Below are 19447 nucleotides of genomic sequence, written 5' to 3'. Positions count from 1 at the left end.
AAATGGTGTTTGGATGTTGAATAGATAAGGTAACTCAAAATGTACAGGTACTCTTGGGAAAATTTTGAGAAAATGAGAGATCAATCACATACTTTTTATAATGCCTGTGACGTCGAAGATTTTGCTGCTCCGTGACTTAATGATATGTCCTGAAAAATCACTCAAAATTGATACCAATTTACAACATTTTTATGTGAAATTTTGTAGACCATATAAGAAAAGATTCTTTTATATTATGTGTGACATTTTGCCCGATTATGTTGTCAAATATTTTTTCTGTGCAACAAGTCCGCGTAATTTTTGAACGGCCCTCGTACATGTACATAAAACTCATTTTTATTTTATTTTGTGTGGAATAACTTAATGTAACAAGTTAGATTGGACACATGAATTGCAAATTTAAAGATCGGTTGCGAAATCATCACACGATAAATGTTAGAAAAAAAATGAATTATTGTACCAAGTACTTTGTCTGTAATAATCATTTAAACTCGGATTTTCTTCATCATTATATTAAATATACATGTAATATGCAATCTACAGATTTAGACTATACATGTACTCAAACTGAAACTGACGTGGCAGACCAAACATATACTGAATGAAAACAAAATCGAATTTGGCGTCTTTTAGTATGTCACTTGATGATCGAGAAAGAGAGTGAGAGAAATGATATAAGAAAATATTCATTTTTCATTAAGTACAAAAAGGAATAAATTTCTTATATAGTATGAACTGGCCTTTTATTTCAATATATTATATAAAAAAAGTAAATCATTTTTAAAAGAATTTACAAAATCCCAAGATGTGCACATTTAAATCCTACATAAGTGGGTTTGAAGGTAGATAAGTAAGAGACTTGCTTTTTTATTGTTAAACTTGAAATATTTTTACCTAAATGATCACGCCGTGTATACATCAATAAACCTGCCTCACGACCCTCTCAAAGATGGGAGATCCTCCTTTTATTAGGTTTAATCCACGCTTAATCTCGTTAAAAGCGAGATTTGGAATTTCAGAGTTTAGGCATTGTAATGCTTTCGATCACTAATCTACGTGGATCTGTGAAAACACTTTTATATGAAATGAAATCAATGTCTCGATTGTTATAAATCGTGAAGGACAGGTAAATATCATTAAGGAAGAGTGCCCATACCTGCAGACCGGAACAAAAGCAAAGATTATAATTAATGATTACCAGAGAGGAGTCTATAAAGACGAAACACTGGAATGTACTTCTTATCTTCTTAAGACATCTATTTCCATACTTTTGTGTGCATCTACGTATAATAAATAAAAATGGAACACAATGATCTCTGTTTTTTGTTTTCTTCTTTTAAGTTACACATTTACCGATATTCATTACAAAGATAATTGTGCACTAAACCAAGATTGATGTACACTTTATCAAACATAGGCGTCGGAACCGGGCGGGGGGGGGTGCTTAGCCCCCCCCCCCACTTTTTTGCAAATATATACATAATATAGGCATTGAAATTGGAATTTCCCTTCTTTCGTTGGTTTAGCCCCCCACCTTCAATTAGCCCCCACACACTTTCAACTTGCTTCCTCAAATTGTTAAAGATAGGAACAAACAATCTGACAGAATTTGTTTTTGAACCTTTGATTTTCATTAGAAATCTCCAATTCACTACTGTGAAATCACTAATTTTCGTGGGGTTAATTTTCGTTGTTTTCGAGGTATGGAGAGACCCACGAATTTTATGACCACCACAAAATGTTAAATTTCATATGCATTACATTTTCATTACATTACATAAACATTTTCCAACCACGAATTCAAATCCCCACAAACCAATATTTTTTCCTCTAACTTCGAAAATTTGACCCAACGAAAATATGTGATTTTACAGTATTTTTTTTAAACTATACGAGTGGCTACTCGAGGCGAGATATGGAGATTTATCATGTATCAATTGACAGCAATCTATTTAAGAATCAATTCCTTTCGTTTGTTTTGTTGATTTTAACAAGTACTTGTATATACATGTAACAATGTTATAATAATACTAATATTGGTAAACTTTATCTATATTGCTTTAGAAACTTTTAATCTTATTATATAAACATTGTAGTTATATTATTTTTAATGGCTGGAAGCATTTACTTTAAGTCACACATGTAATCATTTGAAATAGAAAACATAGGAGTCAAGTGAAGAATCGAATTTCTTCTTATTATAAATTTTATTTATTCTCTCTGTCTCTCTCCTTTTTCTTTTTAAATACGGCATTCAAAATAGCATGTAAAGAGAAATAACTCTGAGTAAATAAAAAAAAAAATTGGAGAATTTCAAATGAGAATCATGATCATAAATTTCAGTAAATTTTAGTTCCGAGCAATAGTTAATGTAACATAAGACAAAATTTAATTTCTTGATTTTTTTTTTTTTTTGTAAATTGGAAAAACAAGTAGCGATTTATTTCCTATCTTTCTTTTGAGTTTAGGATGACGACAACTATACGTGATGTTATTCAGCATTCTTTACGATTTTAACGTTACGTCTTGCGAAGATTAAATCAATCTAGAGTTCAATGGTCTTTAATTCAGCGTAAAAAAATAACTATTTCTACACAGCTACTCACCTAGGATGAGCAATCACTTAATTATAGTCTCCCACAACTATGGAATAAAATTAATGCCGCGTGTCATCAAGGAAGGTCAATGTACGCATCACATGTAAAATCAACTTATAATTACTCTTCGCCTTCTATAGCCACCACACGTACAATTTTTAGTGAAAAAGGTCTGAATTAAAATCTAAAATTCACAGGCACCAGATGTTACTTAAGGACGCGATTGCACGGTGTCACGTGATCACGTCATTTTGTGAATTAAAAAAGAATGTTTGCTGTAACTATTTCCGGAATAAGGAGCGTTGTACGTTTGCGCTCATGACTGTGACAAAAGGGGTTTATTTTTCTAAAGTAGAAAAAGTATAAGATATTTAAGATTGTTACGATGCACTGAGAGTATTGGTGAGCGTTGATCATATTTTTTATCTATTTGACACGTCTATCTATTGTATATCTCTAAACATTGAAATCTTTTTCATTAAAAATAAATTTGATTTATATCTTGAGGTTTATATCTTCATTTAAGAATTAGAATTTTATTTAAGATTGTTCTTTATCATAGGATCTACATCTATATATAGTAGGGATGTCAACGAGTACCCGGTTAACCGGGTACTCGATCGAACGTCCGAGTATCGAATACTAAAATCGGTACTCGGTTACTCGGATGTATATTTTTGAATATTTCTAACCTTATTCATTAATGCATTAAACAATCTGTTTTAAAACGTAAAATGCTCATTGCACTTGTACATACAGTAATTAGGGTTTACTACGACTCTAAATGACCGTATGGCAGTGTTTATACAGTAATTATCGTGACCAAGCACCTGGGGTACCTGGCTTTTCTCACCTTCCGCTGCCTTCTTCCCTTATTCTTTGTTTGGCTTTAATTATTTGATTTCACTGAACATCGTTTAAGATCCATTATGTTTAAATAAATTAGATAATTTTGTCAATTCTCCGAGAAGCCGTAAATTCTCGGAAAAAGAGTGAATGATATTACACGTGCGATTGTTGATATGGTTGTGTTTGATTACATGCCATTACAACTGATTGAAGGCAAAGGCTTTAAAAAACTGATGTCCATCGTTGCGCCAAACTACAAAATACCGTCCAAAATCTAGGATCAAAAAAGTGTACGAAAATCGTAAATCCGCTGTGTTAGGAGAACTTGATCAAGTTCAAGTTGATACTGTATGTAACTCTGACGACCGATACCTGGTCGTCAAACTCGACAAAGATCGAGTTATATTACAATTACGGAGCAGATTATTTTTTTTTAACAAAAACACTATGAACAACTTATGATTTTATTTCTTGTGTTTATCTGATAAATAAATTGAATTTTAAAAAATGTTATATTAAATTTCGTCGGACACGAAGTGCTCATCATTATTAGAACAGAAATACATTTACGGATAAGCCTCCTATCAGTGCATCTGGTTTTATTTCTATAAGAGTTTACAATGTTTTACAGTCTTCAATTTACTTGTTCATATTTATTTACACTTTTACCGAGTACCCCGGTACTCGATCGGAAAAACGTCCGAGTAACCTAGTATTGAAAAGTGACCAATTTGACATCCCTAATATATAGATAATTTCCAATAAGAGATTCAGACGGCGTGATTTACTAGATACATGTATAAATATTGATGAACGAAGGCGATTTTGATAAATGTCGTACGGCAAAGACCACTTATGCCCAGAAGACATATCTTTTAAAAAATATCGCAGAGGATTTTCTTTTCTCCTATAAGATCTTATATAAGATATAAGAGCATTTTCAGCAGTGTCATCGACCGTGTAAACATTCAATCATCGACGCACATATATTGTAAACGATTCTTGTAAAATGTTTTATGCGTCGTATTGAAACACAACACACTTCTTCTGAAAGAATACCAGGGAAGTTATGTACATGAATAAATAAAAGAAACATGTGAACTCATCATGCTTATGGGAATACATTTGAAAAATGGTTTTTTTTAATCACATGGACATGAACATAGATGTTTCACTCCAGCATAGATCATAAAGCGACGGAAAGTTATTTCAATCAATGATTATTTTTGAATCAAAACAGTAGATCTGTAGTTTTGACGTCAATTGTGTCATTATGACGTCACAATGGAGATAGCGCTCATCCATGTACAGGAGAAAATGAAGTGTACTTACTTGAAAAGAATCGGAATGAAAAACATTTGTAAATGTGAATATTTAGATTTACTATAATTTGGCCAATAAGATAATTTATGGATGAACACATTTATTTAAAAAAATATACAAATATGAATGCAGTTACAAGTACAATGTAAAATAACCTCTTTTCATTCAATGTGTTCGAATGTCTGACCCCCCCCCCCCCCCCCGATTCCAGGTCACTAAGAAGAAACATCGGTGAGTGTTCAAAGCATGAAGAATAAGGCCTTTGAGGATTGTGCACTGGTTTATAATATATTATTTATCTATACTGATATAGTAACAAAATAAATGTTTTGGAGATGAAAAAATGAGTTTGAAAAAAAAAGTTATTTTCGTGACCACTGTCGGTGATTAGTAAATCATTGTGCTTCACATATAAAATGAGCATCAGCTGCCAGATTTTCAGAGAAAAAGAGTTTATTTATCTATACATATGGCCTTTATTGTCTTTAAACAGACTATGCTTATTTAAGGTCCAACAACAAACCATCATATGTGAAATTTTTTTATCTAGGAATGGGGGGGGGGGGTACTGAAAGCGTGTAGCTTCAAAATTAATCTGATTACCTTACTTCATATTTTAACCATAAGTCACTTATAATGACTAGTACAGCATATATTAGTTTTGGGAAAATTCATTGGGTAATTTTTTGTCTAGACGTTAAAAACTGCTATTGAGGTGAAAATATTACTGCAAATTTACAATTGATACTTCCCCAAAAAACAATGGCATTACTACATTTATCCATAGTTTCCGAAACAATTTTTATTTTCAATAAATATAAAGCATATTATTAAATATCTGCAGGAAAATATTTAATTTGCTTCAATTTTGTTGCGTGTATGGCATTATAAAACATTCACCTCATAAATATCAAAAGATTAAAAAATGATGGTTACCATGGCAACTAAGCCTGATGACCATGCTTGATACTTTAATATAATGGTATCATTGACATTAGGAACGTTATATGTAAAAATGAGAAAAATTCATTGGGCAGAATTTTTTCACGGACCCGTGCAAACCTTTCCTTAATCTTCTTTTCATAAAAAAACATATTACCCCTACCTAATAAAAAAACAGGTACACATCGGCGCCATCTTGGTTTTTTTTTTGTAGGTCGGTCACATCAGCTTGTATTTACGTCTGAAACTCCCTGAAATAATTTCCCTGCAACCATATTCTTTGTGTGTCCAGTCTTTCGAGGTCTCAACCTATGGACATTGCAATGAGAACGGCGGATCACACTGGTTAAAGTAAAGATAAAACTTTAATTTGAGAAACTCAAAGCCAAAAGAAAGCGTCAGGAAAGCATCAGTAAGCTGCAGAAAGACACAAAAATATGCAAAGGACTCCAGCTGGACATAAAAAATAGGTGCAGTCTGAGGAGAAAACAGAACAACGTAAAATGGACCCTTATGAAGGAGGTCTTTAACATATTTTAGAAAGCTGTATGATAATTTCTATATTTATCAAAGAATGATAATAAGAGCACCGATATACATGGGGATAGTTTTATTCCTTGTGTCCAAAACCTCAAGAAGTACTCATATCAAAATAAATTATATATCTTTCTTAATATTACATGTACATGTATTATTATATTTGTCGGGAGAATTTTTCCTAAGAAAAGATTTATTTGTTCATACCTTTCAAAAATAAGAACTCTGCGCTAAATATACTTAGTCCACATATCGAATTTGATTTTTATGGATATTCTATAGGTATATAGTTCTACACGCATTGTTCATCCATTATTATTTTCTTATTATTATTTTTTTTTTTTGATTTTGCTGGAATCTCCAAACATACAAAAAATATATACGCTTAAATACAAAATAATTTTATTTTAAATTCAAATCTTTAAAATTGGATGAATAATGTTAATTAGTTGCGATCGTCAGTTGACGTGACTTAGCTGCAATAATGTAGCCCCCCTTCTTTGGAGAGCTTCTCTAGAAAATGTCAGATAAAATAATCAGAGAGTGTACTCATCATAGCAGTTAGACGTGGTTGACCTAGCTTAGCGTGCATTTCATTGCTGGTCCTTTCAGGGTTCAAACCAACTCCAAATTTAGAATTAATCTTTGTAAGTAACCAAGAGTGGAGTAATTTTTTCTAAATACAGAAGATAAAGTGAAATGATTGAGCCTGTGCCATAAAAATAATATTCAGTTATTGAGATACATGCAATTTGCACATCTGTATTTATAAGGCATTAGAATTCAATAATGTGACAAATATTTCTATTTTAGATAAAATAGTTTTAAATGACAGTTATACAACCGATAAATTGATTATTTAGAACAAAAAACAAAACAAAATAGTCGGTGAACAAAATAACTTGTAAATTGTTTTTGAGGCTTAATTAAAGTCTAACATATATACATTATATGTACATACTGTACATGTTTAACAATTTTACCATCTCAAGTCTCCTCTCTCTCTCCCCTCTCTATCAAAAAGGTTCCTCTCGAAATTTTTCCCCTCACTGAAGACGCCAAAAACTTGATGAAGAGCTGCAAATTTATACATATACTCAGCACTCAGGACCATTGAGTAGTACGGGCTCGGCACATACGGCCATTGAGCAATGAGGTCTCAACACTCAGTGCCATTGAGCAGTGAGAACTCGTTAATCAGGGTCATTGGGCAGTGAGGCCTCGACACTCAGTACATGTACCAATGAGCGGTGAGGCCTCGTTATTACTCAGTGCCATTGAGAACTGAGGCCTCGTTACTCAGGGCCATTGAATAGCCATTGCGCAGTGAGGTCTCGACACTCAGTGCCATTGAGCAGTGAGAACTCGTAAATCAGGGTCATTGCGCAGTGAGGCCTCGACACTCAGTACATGTACCAATGAGCGGTGAGGCCTCGTTATTTCTCAGTGCCATTGAGAACTGAGGCCTCGTTACTTAGGGCCATTGAGAACTGAGGCCTCGTTACTCAGGGCCATTGAGAACTGAGGCCTCGTTACTCAGGGCCATTGAATAGCCATTGCGCAGTGAGGTCTCGACACTCAGTGCCATTGAGCAGTGAGGCCTCTTTACTCATGGTCATTGAGCAGTGAGGCCTCGTTACTCATGGTCATTGAGCAGTGAGGCCTCGTTACTCAGGGCCATTGAGCAGTGAGGGCTCGTCACTCAGGGCCATTGAGCAGAGAGGGCTCGTTACTCAGGCCGGGTTTGTGAGCAGTGAAGTCCCTTTACTCAGGGCCATTGAGGAGTGAGGGATTTCTTCGTACCTATAGTAGTCTTTCGTAAAATTAAAATTATTCTACATAAACCGACGCCATTTTACATTGAACTTAAAAGAACATCATTTGGCTCCTGGGTAAAAAAAAAACTTAGATGACCTCATCTTTTTTTTTTTTTTATCTCAATCTCACTTTTCCACCGTTAATTCCTTTGTACAGAGACAGAGATCAAAAGTGAATTAGTCTAAGTTTTATGGCCCTAGAGCCTGGCACAAAAAAGAAGAGGCTTAAGAATACATGTAAATACTTTTTGCTGTTAAACGCACGTATTGCACTATTTAAAAAAAGCGAGAGCACAGAGGACAAAAAAGTGAATGCAATTAGCGGAGACCAGAAAAAAATTAACGTAAAAATAAGAGTTTGGATAACCAGGATTGTCAGCATCTCGGGAGCTCTGGTGAAAATGAAAACGATCCCTCACATTGATTCCGCATCTCTTCAGGTATATAACTATTTTTCGGTGCGAAAATCCAATATTGTCATCGCATACCTGAAACCATTTACATCAACGACAGAAGCCCAAGAATTCATAATCTCTTATTTTGCTGTTTGAAAAAAAATCTTTTGGGGGAAACGTCGCAAGGATTAATTCTGTTAATTGATTTGTCAAGTAGTTTTATTTCTGGTAACTTGGAGATGACTTACCATGGAACAGCTAAACTGTGAAAATCTAAGTTGACATTAAATAGAGAAATTGTCCAGGTAGTTGTTATCTGTGATTCTGGCAGCGATCGATTTTATATTGTTATTATCATCTGTCGACTAGCACGGCTAGCCGGGGGCGCGGTCGCCATTGTTTGACATCTCTCTGTATTATAGACAACCCAAGGTACCACAACCTTACGAGGTAAGTAAAATTTATATCGAAAAATGAATCTTTTTTCATATTTCTATTGTATAATGTTTTGGTCTGGTTGACTTTTTGACGTATTTGCCATTTGGACTTCATTTTAGGTTACCATAAATTAGAATTGTTTATTTATGATTGAATGCATTGTTTATTGTCAACAATGGACTATAAATTTATTCAGTATTCCACCTGCCACACCTTTGATTGTTTTACTAAATCGTGCTGGATTTTGAAATAAGGTGTTCATGTTTTTGTTGTTATTATCATTTCTTATAAATACAATGTCCTTGTCTATAAAAAAAAACAAACATAATTTGAAATGAAGATATTATTTTTTCTTAAATAATGAAACTTTTAAAGCTGAGAAATATACACGGTACGTATACGTAATTTTTTGAATGGTAATTTTTTTTTAAATTTAGATTTATATATAAATTAAAAGTTTTTGATATTGTTCCTCAATTCAAGGAATAAAAACATTTCTCTGCAAGCAGAATCGAGTTTGTCGTAATGTATAGTTAACATAAAGGTATGGACCCCCCTTCCCTCTTCATTCCAAAAGGCTAGCTCTAAAAATACAACTAAATAATAAGGCGTTTAATAGTAAAATGAAATAAAAACCTTGGTAATAAGTGAATGTAAATCTGCAGCATGGTTTTTTTCTCTTAAAAAAATGACTATCAAATAAAAAATATAAATTAAAAAACACAAGAGAACTAAAGGGAAGGATTCTTGGTTCGAATTGTCGTAAAAGTACAGCAAGCATTAGGAAATCTTATTCCTTTTAATTAAATATTTCCCGGTGCAAAAATGGCATTTCTTTAAAATAATTACCTGTGCACATTTTGTCTAATCGATCTACAAATGAGAAGAAAAAAATCCTACTTCTGCAAGCAAGATAGGTATAAAATTAATTTGGCCTAACTATGCATATGAATGTAATTTATCTGTAGCGTGCACATTTTACTTAAATTGACGATACCTTTATTATTGGTAGACACTAAAATCGATTTAATAATGTATATAAATAAGCTATTTATTATATCAAAGCATTGGTTTGCGTGTTATCAGTAAGGTTATTTTTCATTATCAGAATACTGTAATTTATCTTTAATGATAATCATGGTTCTGTTTCGCGCAGATTTTTTCCTCAATTATTTTTACATGTATAATCCTATATCATAAAATTCTTATAAAAAATTCAATCAATATGGATGTTATAATCACGAAGAAGAATGATATAATTTCTCTCTTCTTCATTAATTGCGTTCTTAATGTATTTTAGTTTATCATTTCTGAAGCATAAACAGGGCATATAATGCGATATATGAATCAATGTTGACTAATACGGCTCACAACGTAATAAAAATTGTAAACAGCAATAAATGAGAGAGAGAGAGAGAGAGAGAGAGAGAGAGAGAGAGAAATTATGCCCCGATATTCTCAGTGTACGATATTTGTTTGATTATATTGTTATTAAATTTCTTTAAAAATATTAGCATTTAAACGTTTTCAAAAACTAATAATAGCATTCACGAATTTCCAAAAATGATGTGCAAATAGCATTACTGCAGGTTATTAAATTTCTTTAAAAATATCGAGGACCAGTGCAAACATGACTGCAGGTATATTGCTAAAAAATCTGCACGAAATGCAGACATATCAAATATAATGATATTTTCCCAATCTTTTAAATGTTTTAAAATGTTAACGTGTTTTCTTTTTCTACATTTTCGTAAACATTTATAACTGTCATTAATTTTTTATTATGAATTTAAAATCTGATTTGCAAGAGCTCAACACAGAAAGCATAGAAGATCTGGAATTTCTGTTTCAATTTTGACGTGTTACCTTGATCAAACAAGGATTACAGCAATACTTTAGATTTTCGTAACAATGTTTGCTATTTAATTCACAATTTACAATTCGCGAGACATTTTCTACGCTAGACCGGAAAAATTCGAAAACGCGCCAAATGATCGCTCTTCAGCAAGCGTATTGTTCATTTTACAAAGTTTGCTTTTCCGATTTTTGCACATTTTACATCAACATTCGCCTTAATTAATTCTTGGATTAACTTGAGCTACATGTTGCCTTGATGTTCTCCGACAGATGGTCGGATCAATTACTGTAAGTGCTCAGAATTACCCGCTATCAATGCACCGCGTTTCATTTCCGGAATGACAAGCAAACGATATTTAAATCCGTGTAGACCCGGAATTCTAGTTCCTTTGAATTTCTACTGACAGCTGAGGCATTTTAAGGAGGCTGGCGGGTCAACAATTCAATTCCAAATTAACCACCAGATTTAACTTATTTTTTTAGATACGGTATATTTAGCTGTCAACTATCATTTGGCAAAGAAAAAATTCATATACTTTAGTTTTAAAATTTTATTTTATATAGATCATTTTTGTTGCATTTTGTATATATGATCTTTATATAGTCATAAACGCTCTCCTTTTATTTGAAGGAGAAAATTGAAATGTAGTAATTAAAAAAAAAAATGTTAAAAATGCATGCCAAGCAAAATGGATTACCCATAGCCTCGTTAAAAGCGATATTGCTACAACAAATCTTTAATTTGTAAAAAGGTATATTTCCATTGGAAATCCTTTATCACAACTTCAAAAATGATAGTATTTTTCAAAGATTTTTGTTGTGTTCCCTTCAATGTTCATCAAATTGTGTGAATAAAATTGGACAGTATATGCAATGTTTATGGTGCATTTGTTATTATTCAAAATTCATTACATTATATTTTATATAATCATGAAATGGTATTATATATTATGTGTACAAAAGCGGTGAGATCATTTTTTTAACTGCGCATGTTGAAAAAAAAATCATCAAAATCTCCAGCACGTGACAGGAAGATACGGAAATAGTCGTCACGTGAACAGTCCGGAGGCACATGATCAAAAATATTTAAGGAAAAAAAAATAAAACCTGAAGGGGGCCGACTGTGGTTTCATTGAGTAAAAACTACAAAAGCGAAACTCTTCATTTTTATACCATATATAGCTTACATTAACATCAGTGTACATGCAAAGTTTGGGGGAAATCTACCGTCCAGGATCGTCTTAAAATACAGGTGCATTTACTATAGCAAGATTCTATAAGTTTATAACTATCATATGCCATGTGCATTTTCCTGTTATACATTCAATACCGCCTTGCACAGACACTTGGGTAAATTCGAACACCCCCCAAAACATCATCATTTTTGATTATCGTAATCTTGTAAAGGTTCAACGAAAAAATACATCCGATTTTGGACAAATTCTGTATTTGCTACTCAGGTGTTTATCGACAAAGGCACATTAAATGCCTATGCTTTCATATATGCTAGACTAGAGACTAGATTGCATGTTGGTTGCTTATGAAACAACCAATATCAGAAAAAAGCACAGCCTGATCTCATTTCAATTAATCACCAAAGAATAAGAGATGGTTTGAAGCTAGATTTCCTTCTGAGTTCAAAGACGGGAATTAATTTGAAAATTGTAACCAGATTTTTCTGCTAAGCTTATTATTTGCAAGCATAGGTTTGTGGACTGTCGCTGTTTACTAGTATTTTGAAAAGAAAACCGTTTTTGTTTAATTGATATACTGCAAGCAGAACAAGGAAATTCAAAAAGTTTTAACTTTAAAACAAGAAGTTTGAGAATTTTCAAACTATCGATCGTTTATATTTCATTAAGACATCTTCTTCCTACATGTATGCATTACTATAATTATTATTATTTTGGGTGTATACACTGATTGAGAAACTAATCGAAAATGCACGTATTTTTTCGTTGGAGAAAATCAATTGTCATCTAATATCACCAGAATAAATGAATCTTAGATTGTACAGCATAAAGGTGAATATATATTATTTTCGACCTCATATACAATAGTTTGGTTTGATGGCCTTGATTTACCAAAAAATAAGAACAAACATTCTGAGAGCATTACTTAAGCAATGCATGTCCCATACCGGGATCCCCTTTTCTCTTATGACACAAGCTCGTTTGGAACATTGATTTAGTGCAACATGAACCCGATCGTAATCCTAATTAGAAAAAAAAGTATTAAAATGTCATTTTTCCTCGCTAAAAATCATTGGAGCGGAACGAAATCCAAACTTGATCTTTAACTCATCAAGATATATATACTGACATACCAAAGATCAGCTCAATATATCAGCAAGCCTTTAGGAAAAAAGTGTGGAAAACCAAGTAAGACAGACAGAAGGACAAACGTAAGGACGGACGGACAGATACAGCTAGAGAGACAGACAGACAGACGGACGGACTGACAGACTCAGAGAGGAAACTTTTAGTCCCCTCCAGTTTCACCGGTAGAGAACTATAAAATCGTGTTTTACAGCTAAACTTTTTTTGCCAAGTATATTTTTAGTTTCTACATACAGAGCTTAATTAAAATTCAAATCAAACCAGAAGTCTCTGTCGAGACTGAAGCTCCTGGTTTGAACTTATAGCAAAGGAAGAGAAAAGTACTTAAGCAGCTGGGATTTGAAACTAAATAGAATAATGATCGTTGATAAAGTCTCTTTAAGTTCTTAGGGTAGTCTACTTGTGTGCCAAGTTATACTGAAATCAGACCAAAACTGTAGGAGGAGTAGCATTTTGAAACAATTTTACAGACATTTCTTTTTTTAGTAACCACGGCAACACCGTTCATCAAAATTAAAATTCGATACAAAGAATTATGTATCTTAGTGTATTCTACTTATGTGCCAAGTAATACTGAAATCAGACCAAAACTGTAGGAGGAGTAGCATTTTGAAAGAATTTCACAGAAATTTCTATTTTTAGTAACCACGGCAACACCGTTCATCGAAATCAAAAACCGATACACAGAATTATGTATCTTAGTGTAGTCTACTTGTGTGCCAAGTTATAATGAAATCAGACCAAAACTGTAGGAGGAGTAGCATTTTGACAGAATTTCACAGAAATTTCTATTTTTAGTGACCACGGCAACACCGTTCATCAAAATCAAAAACCGATATATAGAATTATGTATCTTAGTGTAGTCTACTTGTGTGCCAAGTTATACTGAAATCAGACCAAAACTGTAGAAGGAGTAGTGTTTTGAAAGAATTTCACAGAAATTTCTATTTTTAGTAACCACGGCAACACCGTTCATCGAAATCAAAAACCGATAAACAGAATTATGTATCTTAGTGTAGTCTACTTGTGTGCCAAGGTATATTGAAATTAGACCAAAACTGTAGGAGGAGTAGCATTTTGAAAAATTGTTTACAGACAGACGGACAGCTAGACAGACAGACGGACAGACGGACGGACGCCGGACACATTACTATCGCATAAGCTCTTCTGGTCTCTGACCAGTAGAGCTAAAAATGGGGGTCAATACGCTTCTTTTGGCGCTACAGTACATTTAATATGACCTTTTTGCAGTGAAATTTGTGTCTTAATTAAAAATTATTTTTTTGACGTTTTCCCTCCAATATTTTTATCCAATTAAAGCATGAAACAAAATGAACTCTAAGTTTGTTTTAAAAAGACACTAAAAATTGTGACTAAGAAAAAGTTTTAAATTGCTTCGCATAATCAATTATTTGACCTTTCTGCACTAATAAACTAAGTTATTTTTGTGCAGCCAGCCTGGCTGAGGATGGAAAAATAGGAATCCAAAATTAACAATACTGTTATGGTTCAAAATGGAAAAACTGATCATTTTTGTCTAAAAAACTTTGCGCCACAAAATATAGCTCCTATCTTAATTCTACTTGGATGGAATTTAATCGCTGTTTTTTCATTGAATATAGTTAAATTTGCAACTTAAAACTCAGATTTAAACTTAAAAATGATGCAGAATTTTATAATTAAGGGAACTGGCCAAATTACACTCAAAATCTCAGGATCGAACGTCCTAGGGAGGGTTCTGTAAAGGGTTGAACATATGCATCTCATAAAACTACAAAATATATACATTTTTGAAAGAATTTTTTAAATTTTGAATTACTACCAATGCTCATCAGCATGGTATGAAAGGATAGGGTATATGGTAACAACCGAGTCTGTCATCTTATTTTATGTAGAAATCACAACACTGTTCAGAATATGATAGTTGGAAGTTTAGATCTTAAAATGGTGCTTGTTTTAAAAGAAACTCTAATTTTAATTCAAATCTTACACGGACGCCACAAGAGGGTGCCAAAAATATGTAGGACATTATCCCAAAAATCGTCAATTCTGGTGGAATTTCGTGATATTTGAGATACTTTTCTCTTTGGAAAACATAAAGCACAAGTTGGCCTATATAAGACTTTTATACATAAGATCTGCTAGATAATATGTTATGTCGCCATAGATTGTTACTGAAATTCTGATCTATGGACGATCAGAATCAGATGACTTGACTCAGGTGAGCACAGTCGTATTTATTGTGATTACTGGATTTATGGGATAGAAAAGAGCACTGACCTCTAATATTAACTTTTAGCGGGTCAGACTCTTTCTCATACATTACGATCTTGTTGGCTGAAGGCAGAATGGCTTAGCATAACATCGATCATCCAGGATGATGCTGATCAGGCTTATAGGGCTAATCTCGTAATGTTTTATGTAGCCAATTATCATTCTAGACAATAAATCAAACGGAATGTTCTAGTCATACTCATTAGCGTTGATCAATTTCATTATGCCCCCATAAGCAAAGATTCGGGGGTTTGTATTTTTGCTCTGTCCTTCTTTCTGTCCGTCTGTCTTTTTGTCCGCAAAAACTTAACTTTGTACATGTACATAATATTCGTACTTCACAGTTGTGTCCTTGTGACAAAAGTCTTCTTTTGGTACCACCAAATTTGACCTGTTGACCTTGGAGTTTGACCAAGTTTTACCAAACATTTCCGAGCTTTAACCATGGCCGTAACTTCTAAGTTGTTGGAACTAGGGCTTTCGTACCTAAAATGTCTATTGACTGTGACAAGTCATTTTATTGATATAAAAATATTTGACCTTTTGGCCTTCACTTTTGAATGTGGCCTACTTTTAAAATACTTTTACCAAGATTATAACTTTTGAACTGATTGAACTAGGGCTCAAATATTTCATAAATGTATTAATTTCTTTTCACAAGAACCTCCTATTTTATGACAATAATTTTGACCTTGAGGGTTACCTTGTATTGAACGATTTCAATACTCGCCAGAAGTTGTCAAAGGGAGGAATCAGAATAAAATTAATAAGACAAATACTATTTAATACAGTCATGAATAGTAGATTGTGCATATACTACATAATCATATATTAAATGAACATGTATATTATCTTTGAGAAGACTTTCCCAAATACAAATATTTTTGTCCCCATGACCATGAGCTTCATGTTTTGCTTAACTTTCATCAACGCTCCTAGCGGCTCCCATACACTAAGGCACCGAAGGCGGTGAATTATAATTCTTTGGATTTACTCGACTGTGTAATTTTGATTAAGAAAATCTGTTTTGAAATAATTAACAAACAATATGTCTACAATTTCTTTTTTTATTTGCAGATGTTTTTATCATGTCGACAGATGGACGTATGCGGCTGAATGAGTTACCGGAAGTTACGTCATTTTCCATTTCTGCTCAGTCATCATCAATTTCCAACAGGAAGTCGTCTGAAATATTCAACACAATCCCAGACTCACCCCACAACAGCAAAACACCAACAGAACAAAAACGAGAACGGTTTGCTTCCCGCCGACCTAGATCTTTGAAAGATATTTTCTTTCGATCAAAGAACCCTGAAAAGAATAGTTCCCTTGAAAAAGGAACCAGCGACACAAAGTCGAAATTTTCGAATATTGTCTCCAAACATATTTTACCGTTCAAATTTGTCAGAAATCTAAGGACAGAACTAACCAAACCTGAACGCACCGATACTACTTCTTGTCCAAATCTTGCTAAAAGAAACTCGACAGAAACCCTATCAGAAAAGCCCGAGGAAACTATTGTAGCACCCTTCAAAAACACCCCTGATCAGGAAAGTCCAGAAGAGACTAAGATTGGTCCATTCCCGGCATCTCAATCGTTCCCCAAAAGTGATTACGATAGACCACTATACAAGTCTTTCCAAGACCGAAATCCTTTGCGCGTACAGCATCTTGCCATACCAAAGCAAAACAGTGATTCCTGTACAAACAAAGGAAACTCCCCAGTGGCAGACATATTTACGACATCTTACACCCACTCCACGTCCCCAAAGATAGTCCATTCCCTGTCTAAACTACAGTGCAAAAGTGCCCAAGAGCTGCCAAAAAGTCCAGTTGTTGCCATTAAGCAAAGATTAATTCGTAGCTATTCGGACACCCCTCCGCGTTTATCCGTAAAATCACAAGGAAGTACCGCTTCGTTGAAAATTCCTACGTGTCTCCAATCGAGGATGTATCGAGACGACTGTGTGTCTCAGGTTCTGGATTATCTCTTTATAGGGAGTATCGAGGTACCGTACAATGAACCCAAACTGTGTCGCCTCAAGATCGATTCGCTGGTCGACATCAGCAATTTATCCTCTGCTCAAGTGCCTTCCTCCAAGAAGCTCCACTGTCCATGTCTCTGTGGACATGATAGTCGTCACTTCCGGTCGAGGTTGATCATTCGAGTCGAAGATGACGACAAGGAAGATATTGAACAATATTTCTCGGAAATTAATAAATTTATCGACGGTGCTAGAAAATGTGGGAAAAACGTTTTAATTTTTAGTTACCATGGAAACTCCCGCGCACCTGCTGCAGCGATTCAGTATCTGATGAGCCATGAAGGATTCCTCTTACGACAAGCTTATAACCTTGTGAAAAATCAGCGGCCATCCGTCGATATAAATCAAAGATTTCAAAACTCTCTGGAAGCTTTGGAACGCAGACTTTTTCCTGAGGCCAAGCCCTCTCTCCCTTTCAGCAATGACTACCTAAACATTGCCGATCCTCAGGCGATCAAGTGCGCATGGGTAGACTGTTCGGACATGTGATTCTGCTTCTTAATTTGTAGATTAACGTCCATTTTTTTATTGCTCTGCTTATTGATTAGAGTTCTTTGTTTTTTTAATGGAATTCTTCTTCGCCTAAAAACTTTCATTCAAACAAGACTATGGATCTTCTGCTGGGTATTAGACAGTCAGGATTTATTCCATCAGCTGGTTTAATATTGTTTGCTGATGACAACACCATCAAAAGAAATCGTGACAAACCTCGTCATGAAGACTGTCATCCGATATGTCTCGATGCTTTTTTTATTTCTTGATTAAAAAAAAGATTTCACACTGTGCACGGTGTAAAAACGGGAAAATACCGATACGAAATAGACAAGATTTTATTTACATTGTATACTTGTGCTATGTCCGTGTTATTTTCACATAGTTTTTTAAAAATACATTTCCTGTTTGTGACATATGCATCATAAAATTTCTCTTTTTGATTGATTGCAAATCTCTCATATATAATGCAAAAAATTAATCTTGTACTTAAATTTGCGTTAATACTAACGTGTTTTTAAACAAGTTTTATTGTTTCTCAGACTATAAAAAGTCAAACCCTTCTGCAGTCAAGTTTACAAGATGCATTCATCAGTTAAAATCACTTATCACATAGTACATGTATTGAATAGCAACATTTATTTCTCAGTGGATCGACTACAGAATTCCATCTCATTTCCTATAATTTCATCGTCGAAAACCACGGCCAAAATGTACGATTCTCTCTCTTTCTGATAGGAGAGAGCTATATGCGGACTCCGGGCCGTGGTTTGAGACAATGGTACTTGTTTAACCTATGCCTAAGCATTTTCTATGACATAATGACAACCAAAATATAGCTAAGAGGTCAGATGATAATGACAGTATAAACCAAAATTTTAATATCATGATATAATGGCATGGAGATATTTTTTTTTATGTTCCTATCAAGTTTCTATAATCAGAAAATATTAGTTTCCAGGTTTTGATTTATTTCTTAACATTTTTTTAATCTAAAGTGTACTTTAAATCACGTACTCTGATGATCGATGACTGGTCCTTTATACGTCTACGACAGATTAATCAAGTTTCCACCAGATTTTCGGTACAAATTATAATCCTTGCATCAACATGATCAATATCCAATGAATTAGCAATTTTCTTCAAACTAATTAGCCGTTATACGGTACGCGAGTCAACCACAGCAGACGATATTTGTCGAATGAAAATTTGCTTCAGACATCCGCCATGCCAACGAGGAATTTGCCTTTTCTTAAACGCGATCGGAAATGGACTTCACCTCATATTAATTAAATAAAATAGTTGGAACATTTTTTGTCCTTTCCGTCATGCAGTTAAAATAAAGCCGACGGAAAAAGGAAACACGGAATCAGAATATTTCTCTTTGAGAAGACTAATTTTGAAAGCAGTAACGGTAACAGTATTCCGTATTTCATAAGGTAAAAGCTATCAGATATCTGGAAGAGTGAAAGTTTCATTTTTTCAATTTGATCTTTTGCACGACCAAAGATACGCCGTGTATTCGAAAGAGATGAATGGTGT

General features: G+C 33.9%; 1 protein-coding gene across 1 annotated transcript; it reads left to right on the top strand.

Moving 5' to 3' along the window:
* The first annotated feature begins 8682 nt into the window (after positions 1-8682).
* LOC134241750 (uncharacterized) lies at positions 8683-18348 on the top strand. Its single transcript, XM_062723775.1, has 2 exons — positions 8683-8910; positions 16446-18348. Exon 2 carries the CDS (start codon positions 16457-16459, stop codon positions 17900-17902), a length of 1446 nt encoding a protein of 481 aa, XP_062579759.1. The 5' UTR covers positions 8683-8910; positions 16446-16456; the 3' UTR covers positions 17903-18348.
* Positions 18349-19447: the final 1099 nt, after the last annotated feature.

The sequence above is a fragment of the Saccostrea cucullata genome, unplaced genomic scaffold (genome assembly GCF_032062105.1).
Source record: "Saccostrea cucullata isolate Sc308-1 unplaced genomic scaffold, CSIRO_AGI_Scuc_v1 ctg5321, whole genome shotgun sequence".
NCBI lineage: Eukaryota > Metazoa > Mollusca > Bivalvia > Ostreida > Ostreidae > Saccostrea > Saccostrea cuccullata.
The sequence above is the reverse complement of the archived record's forward strand: the minus strand, read 5'-3'. Positions and strand labels throughout refer to the sequence as shown.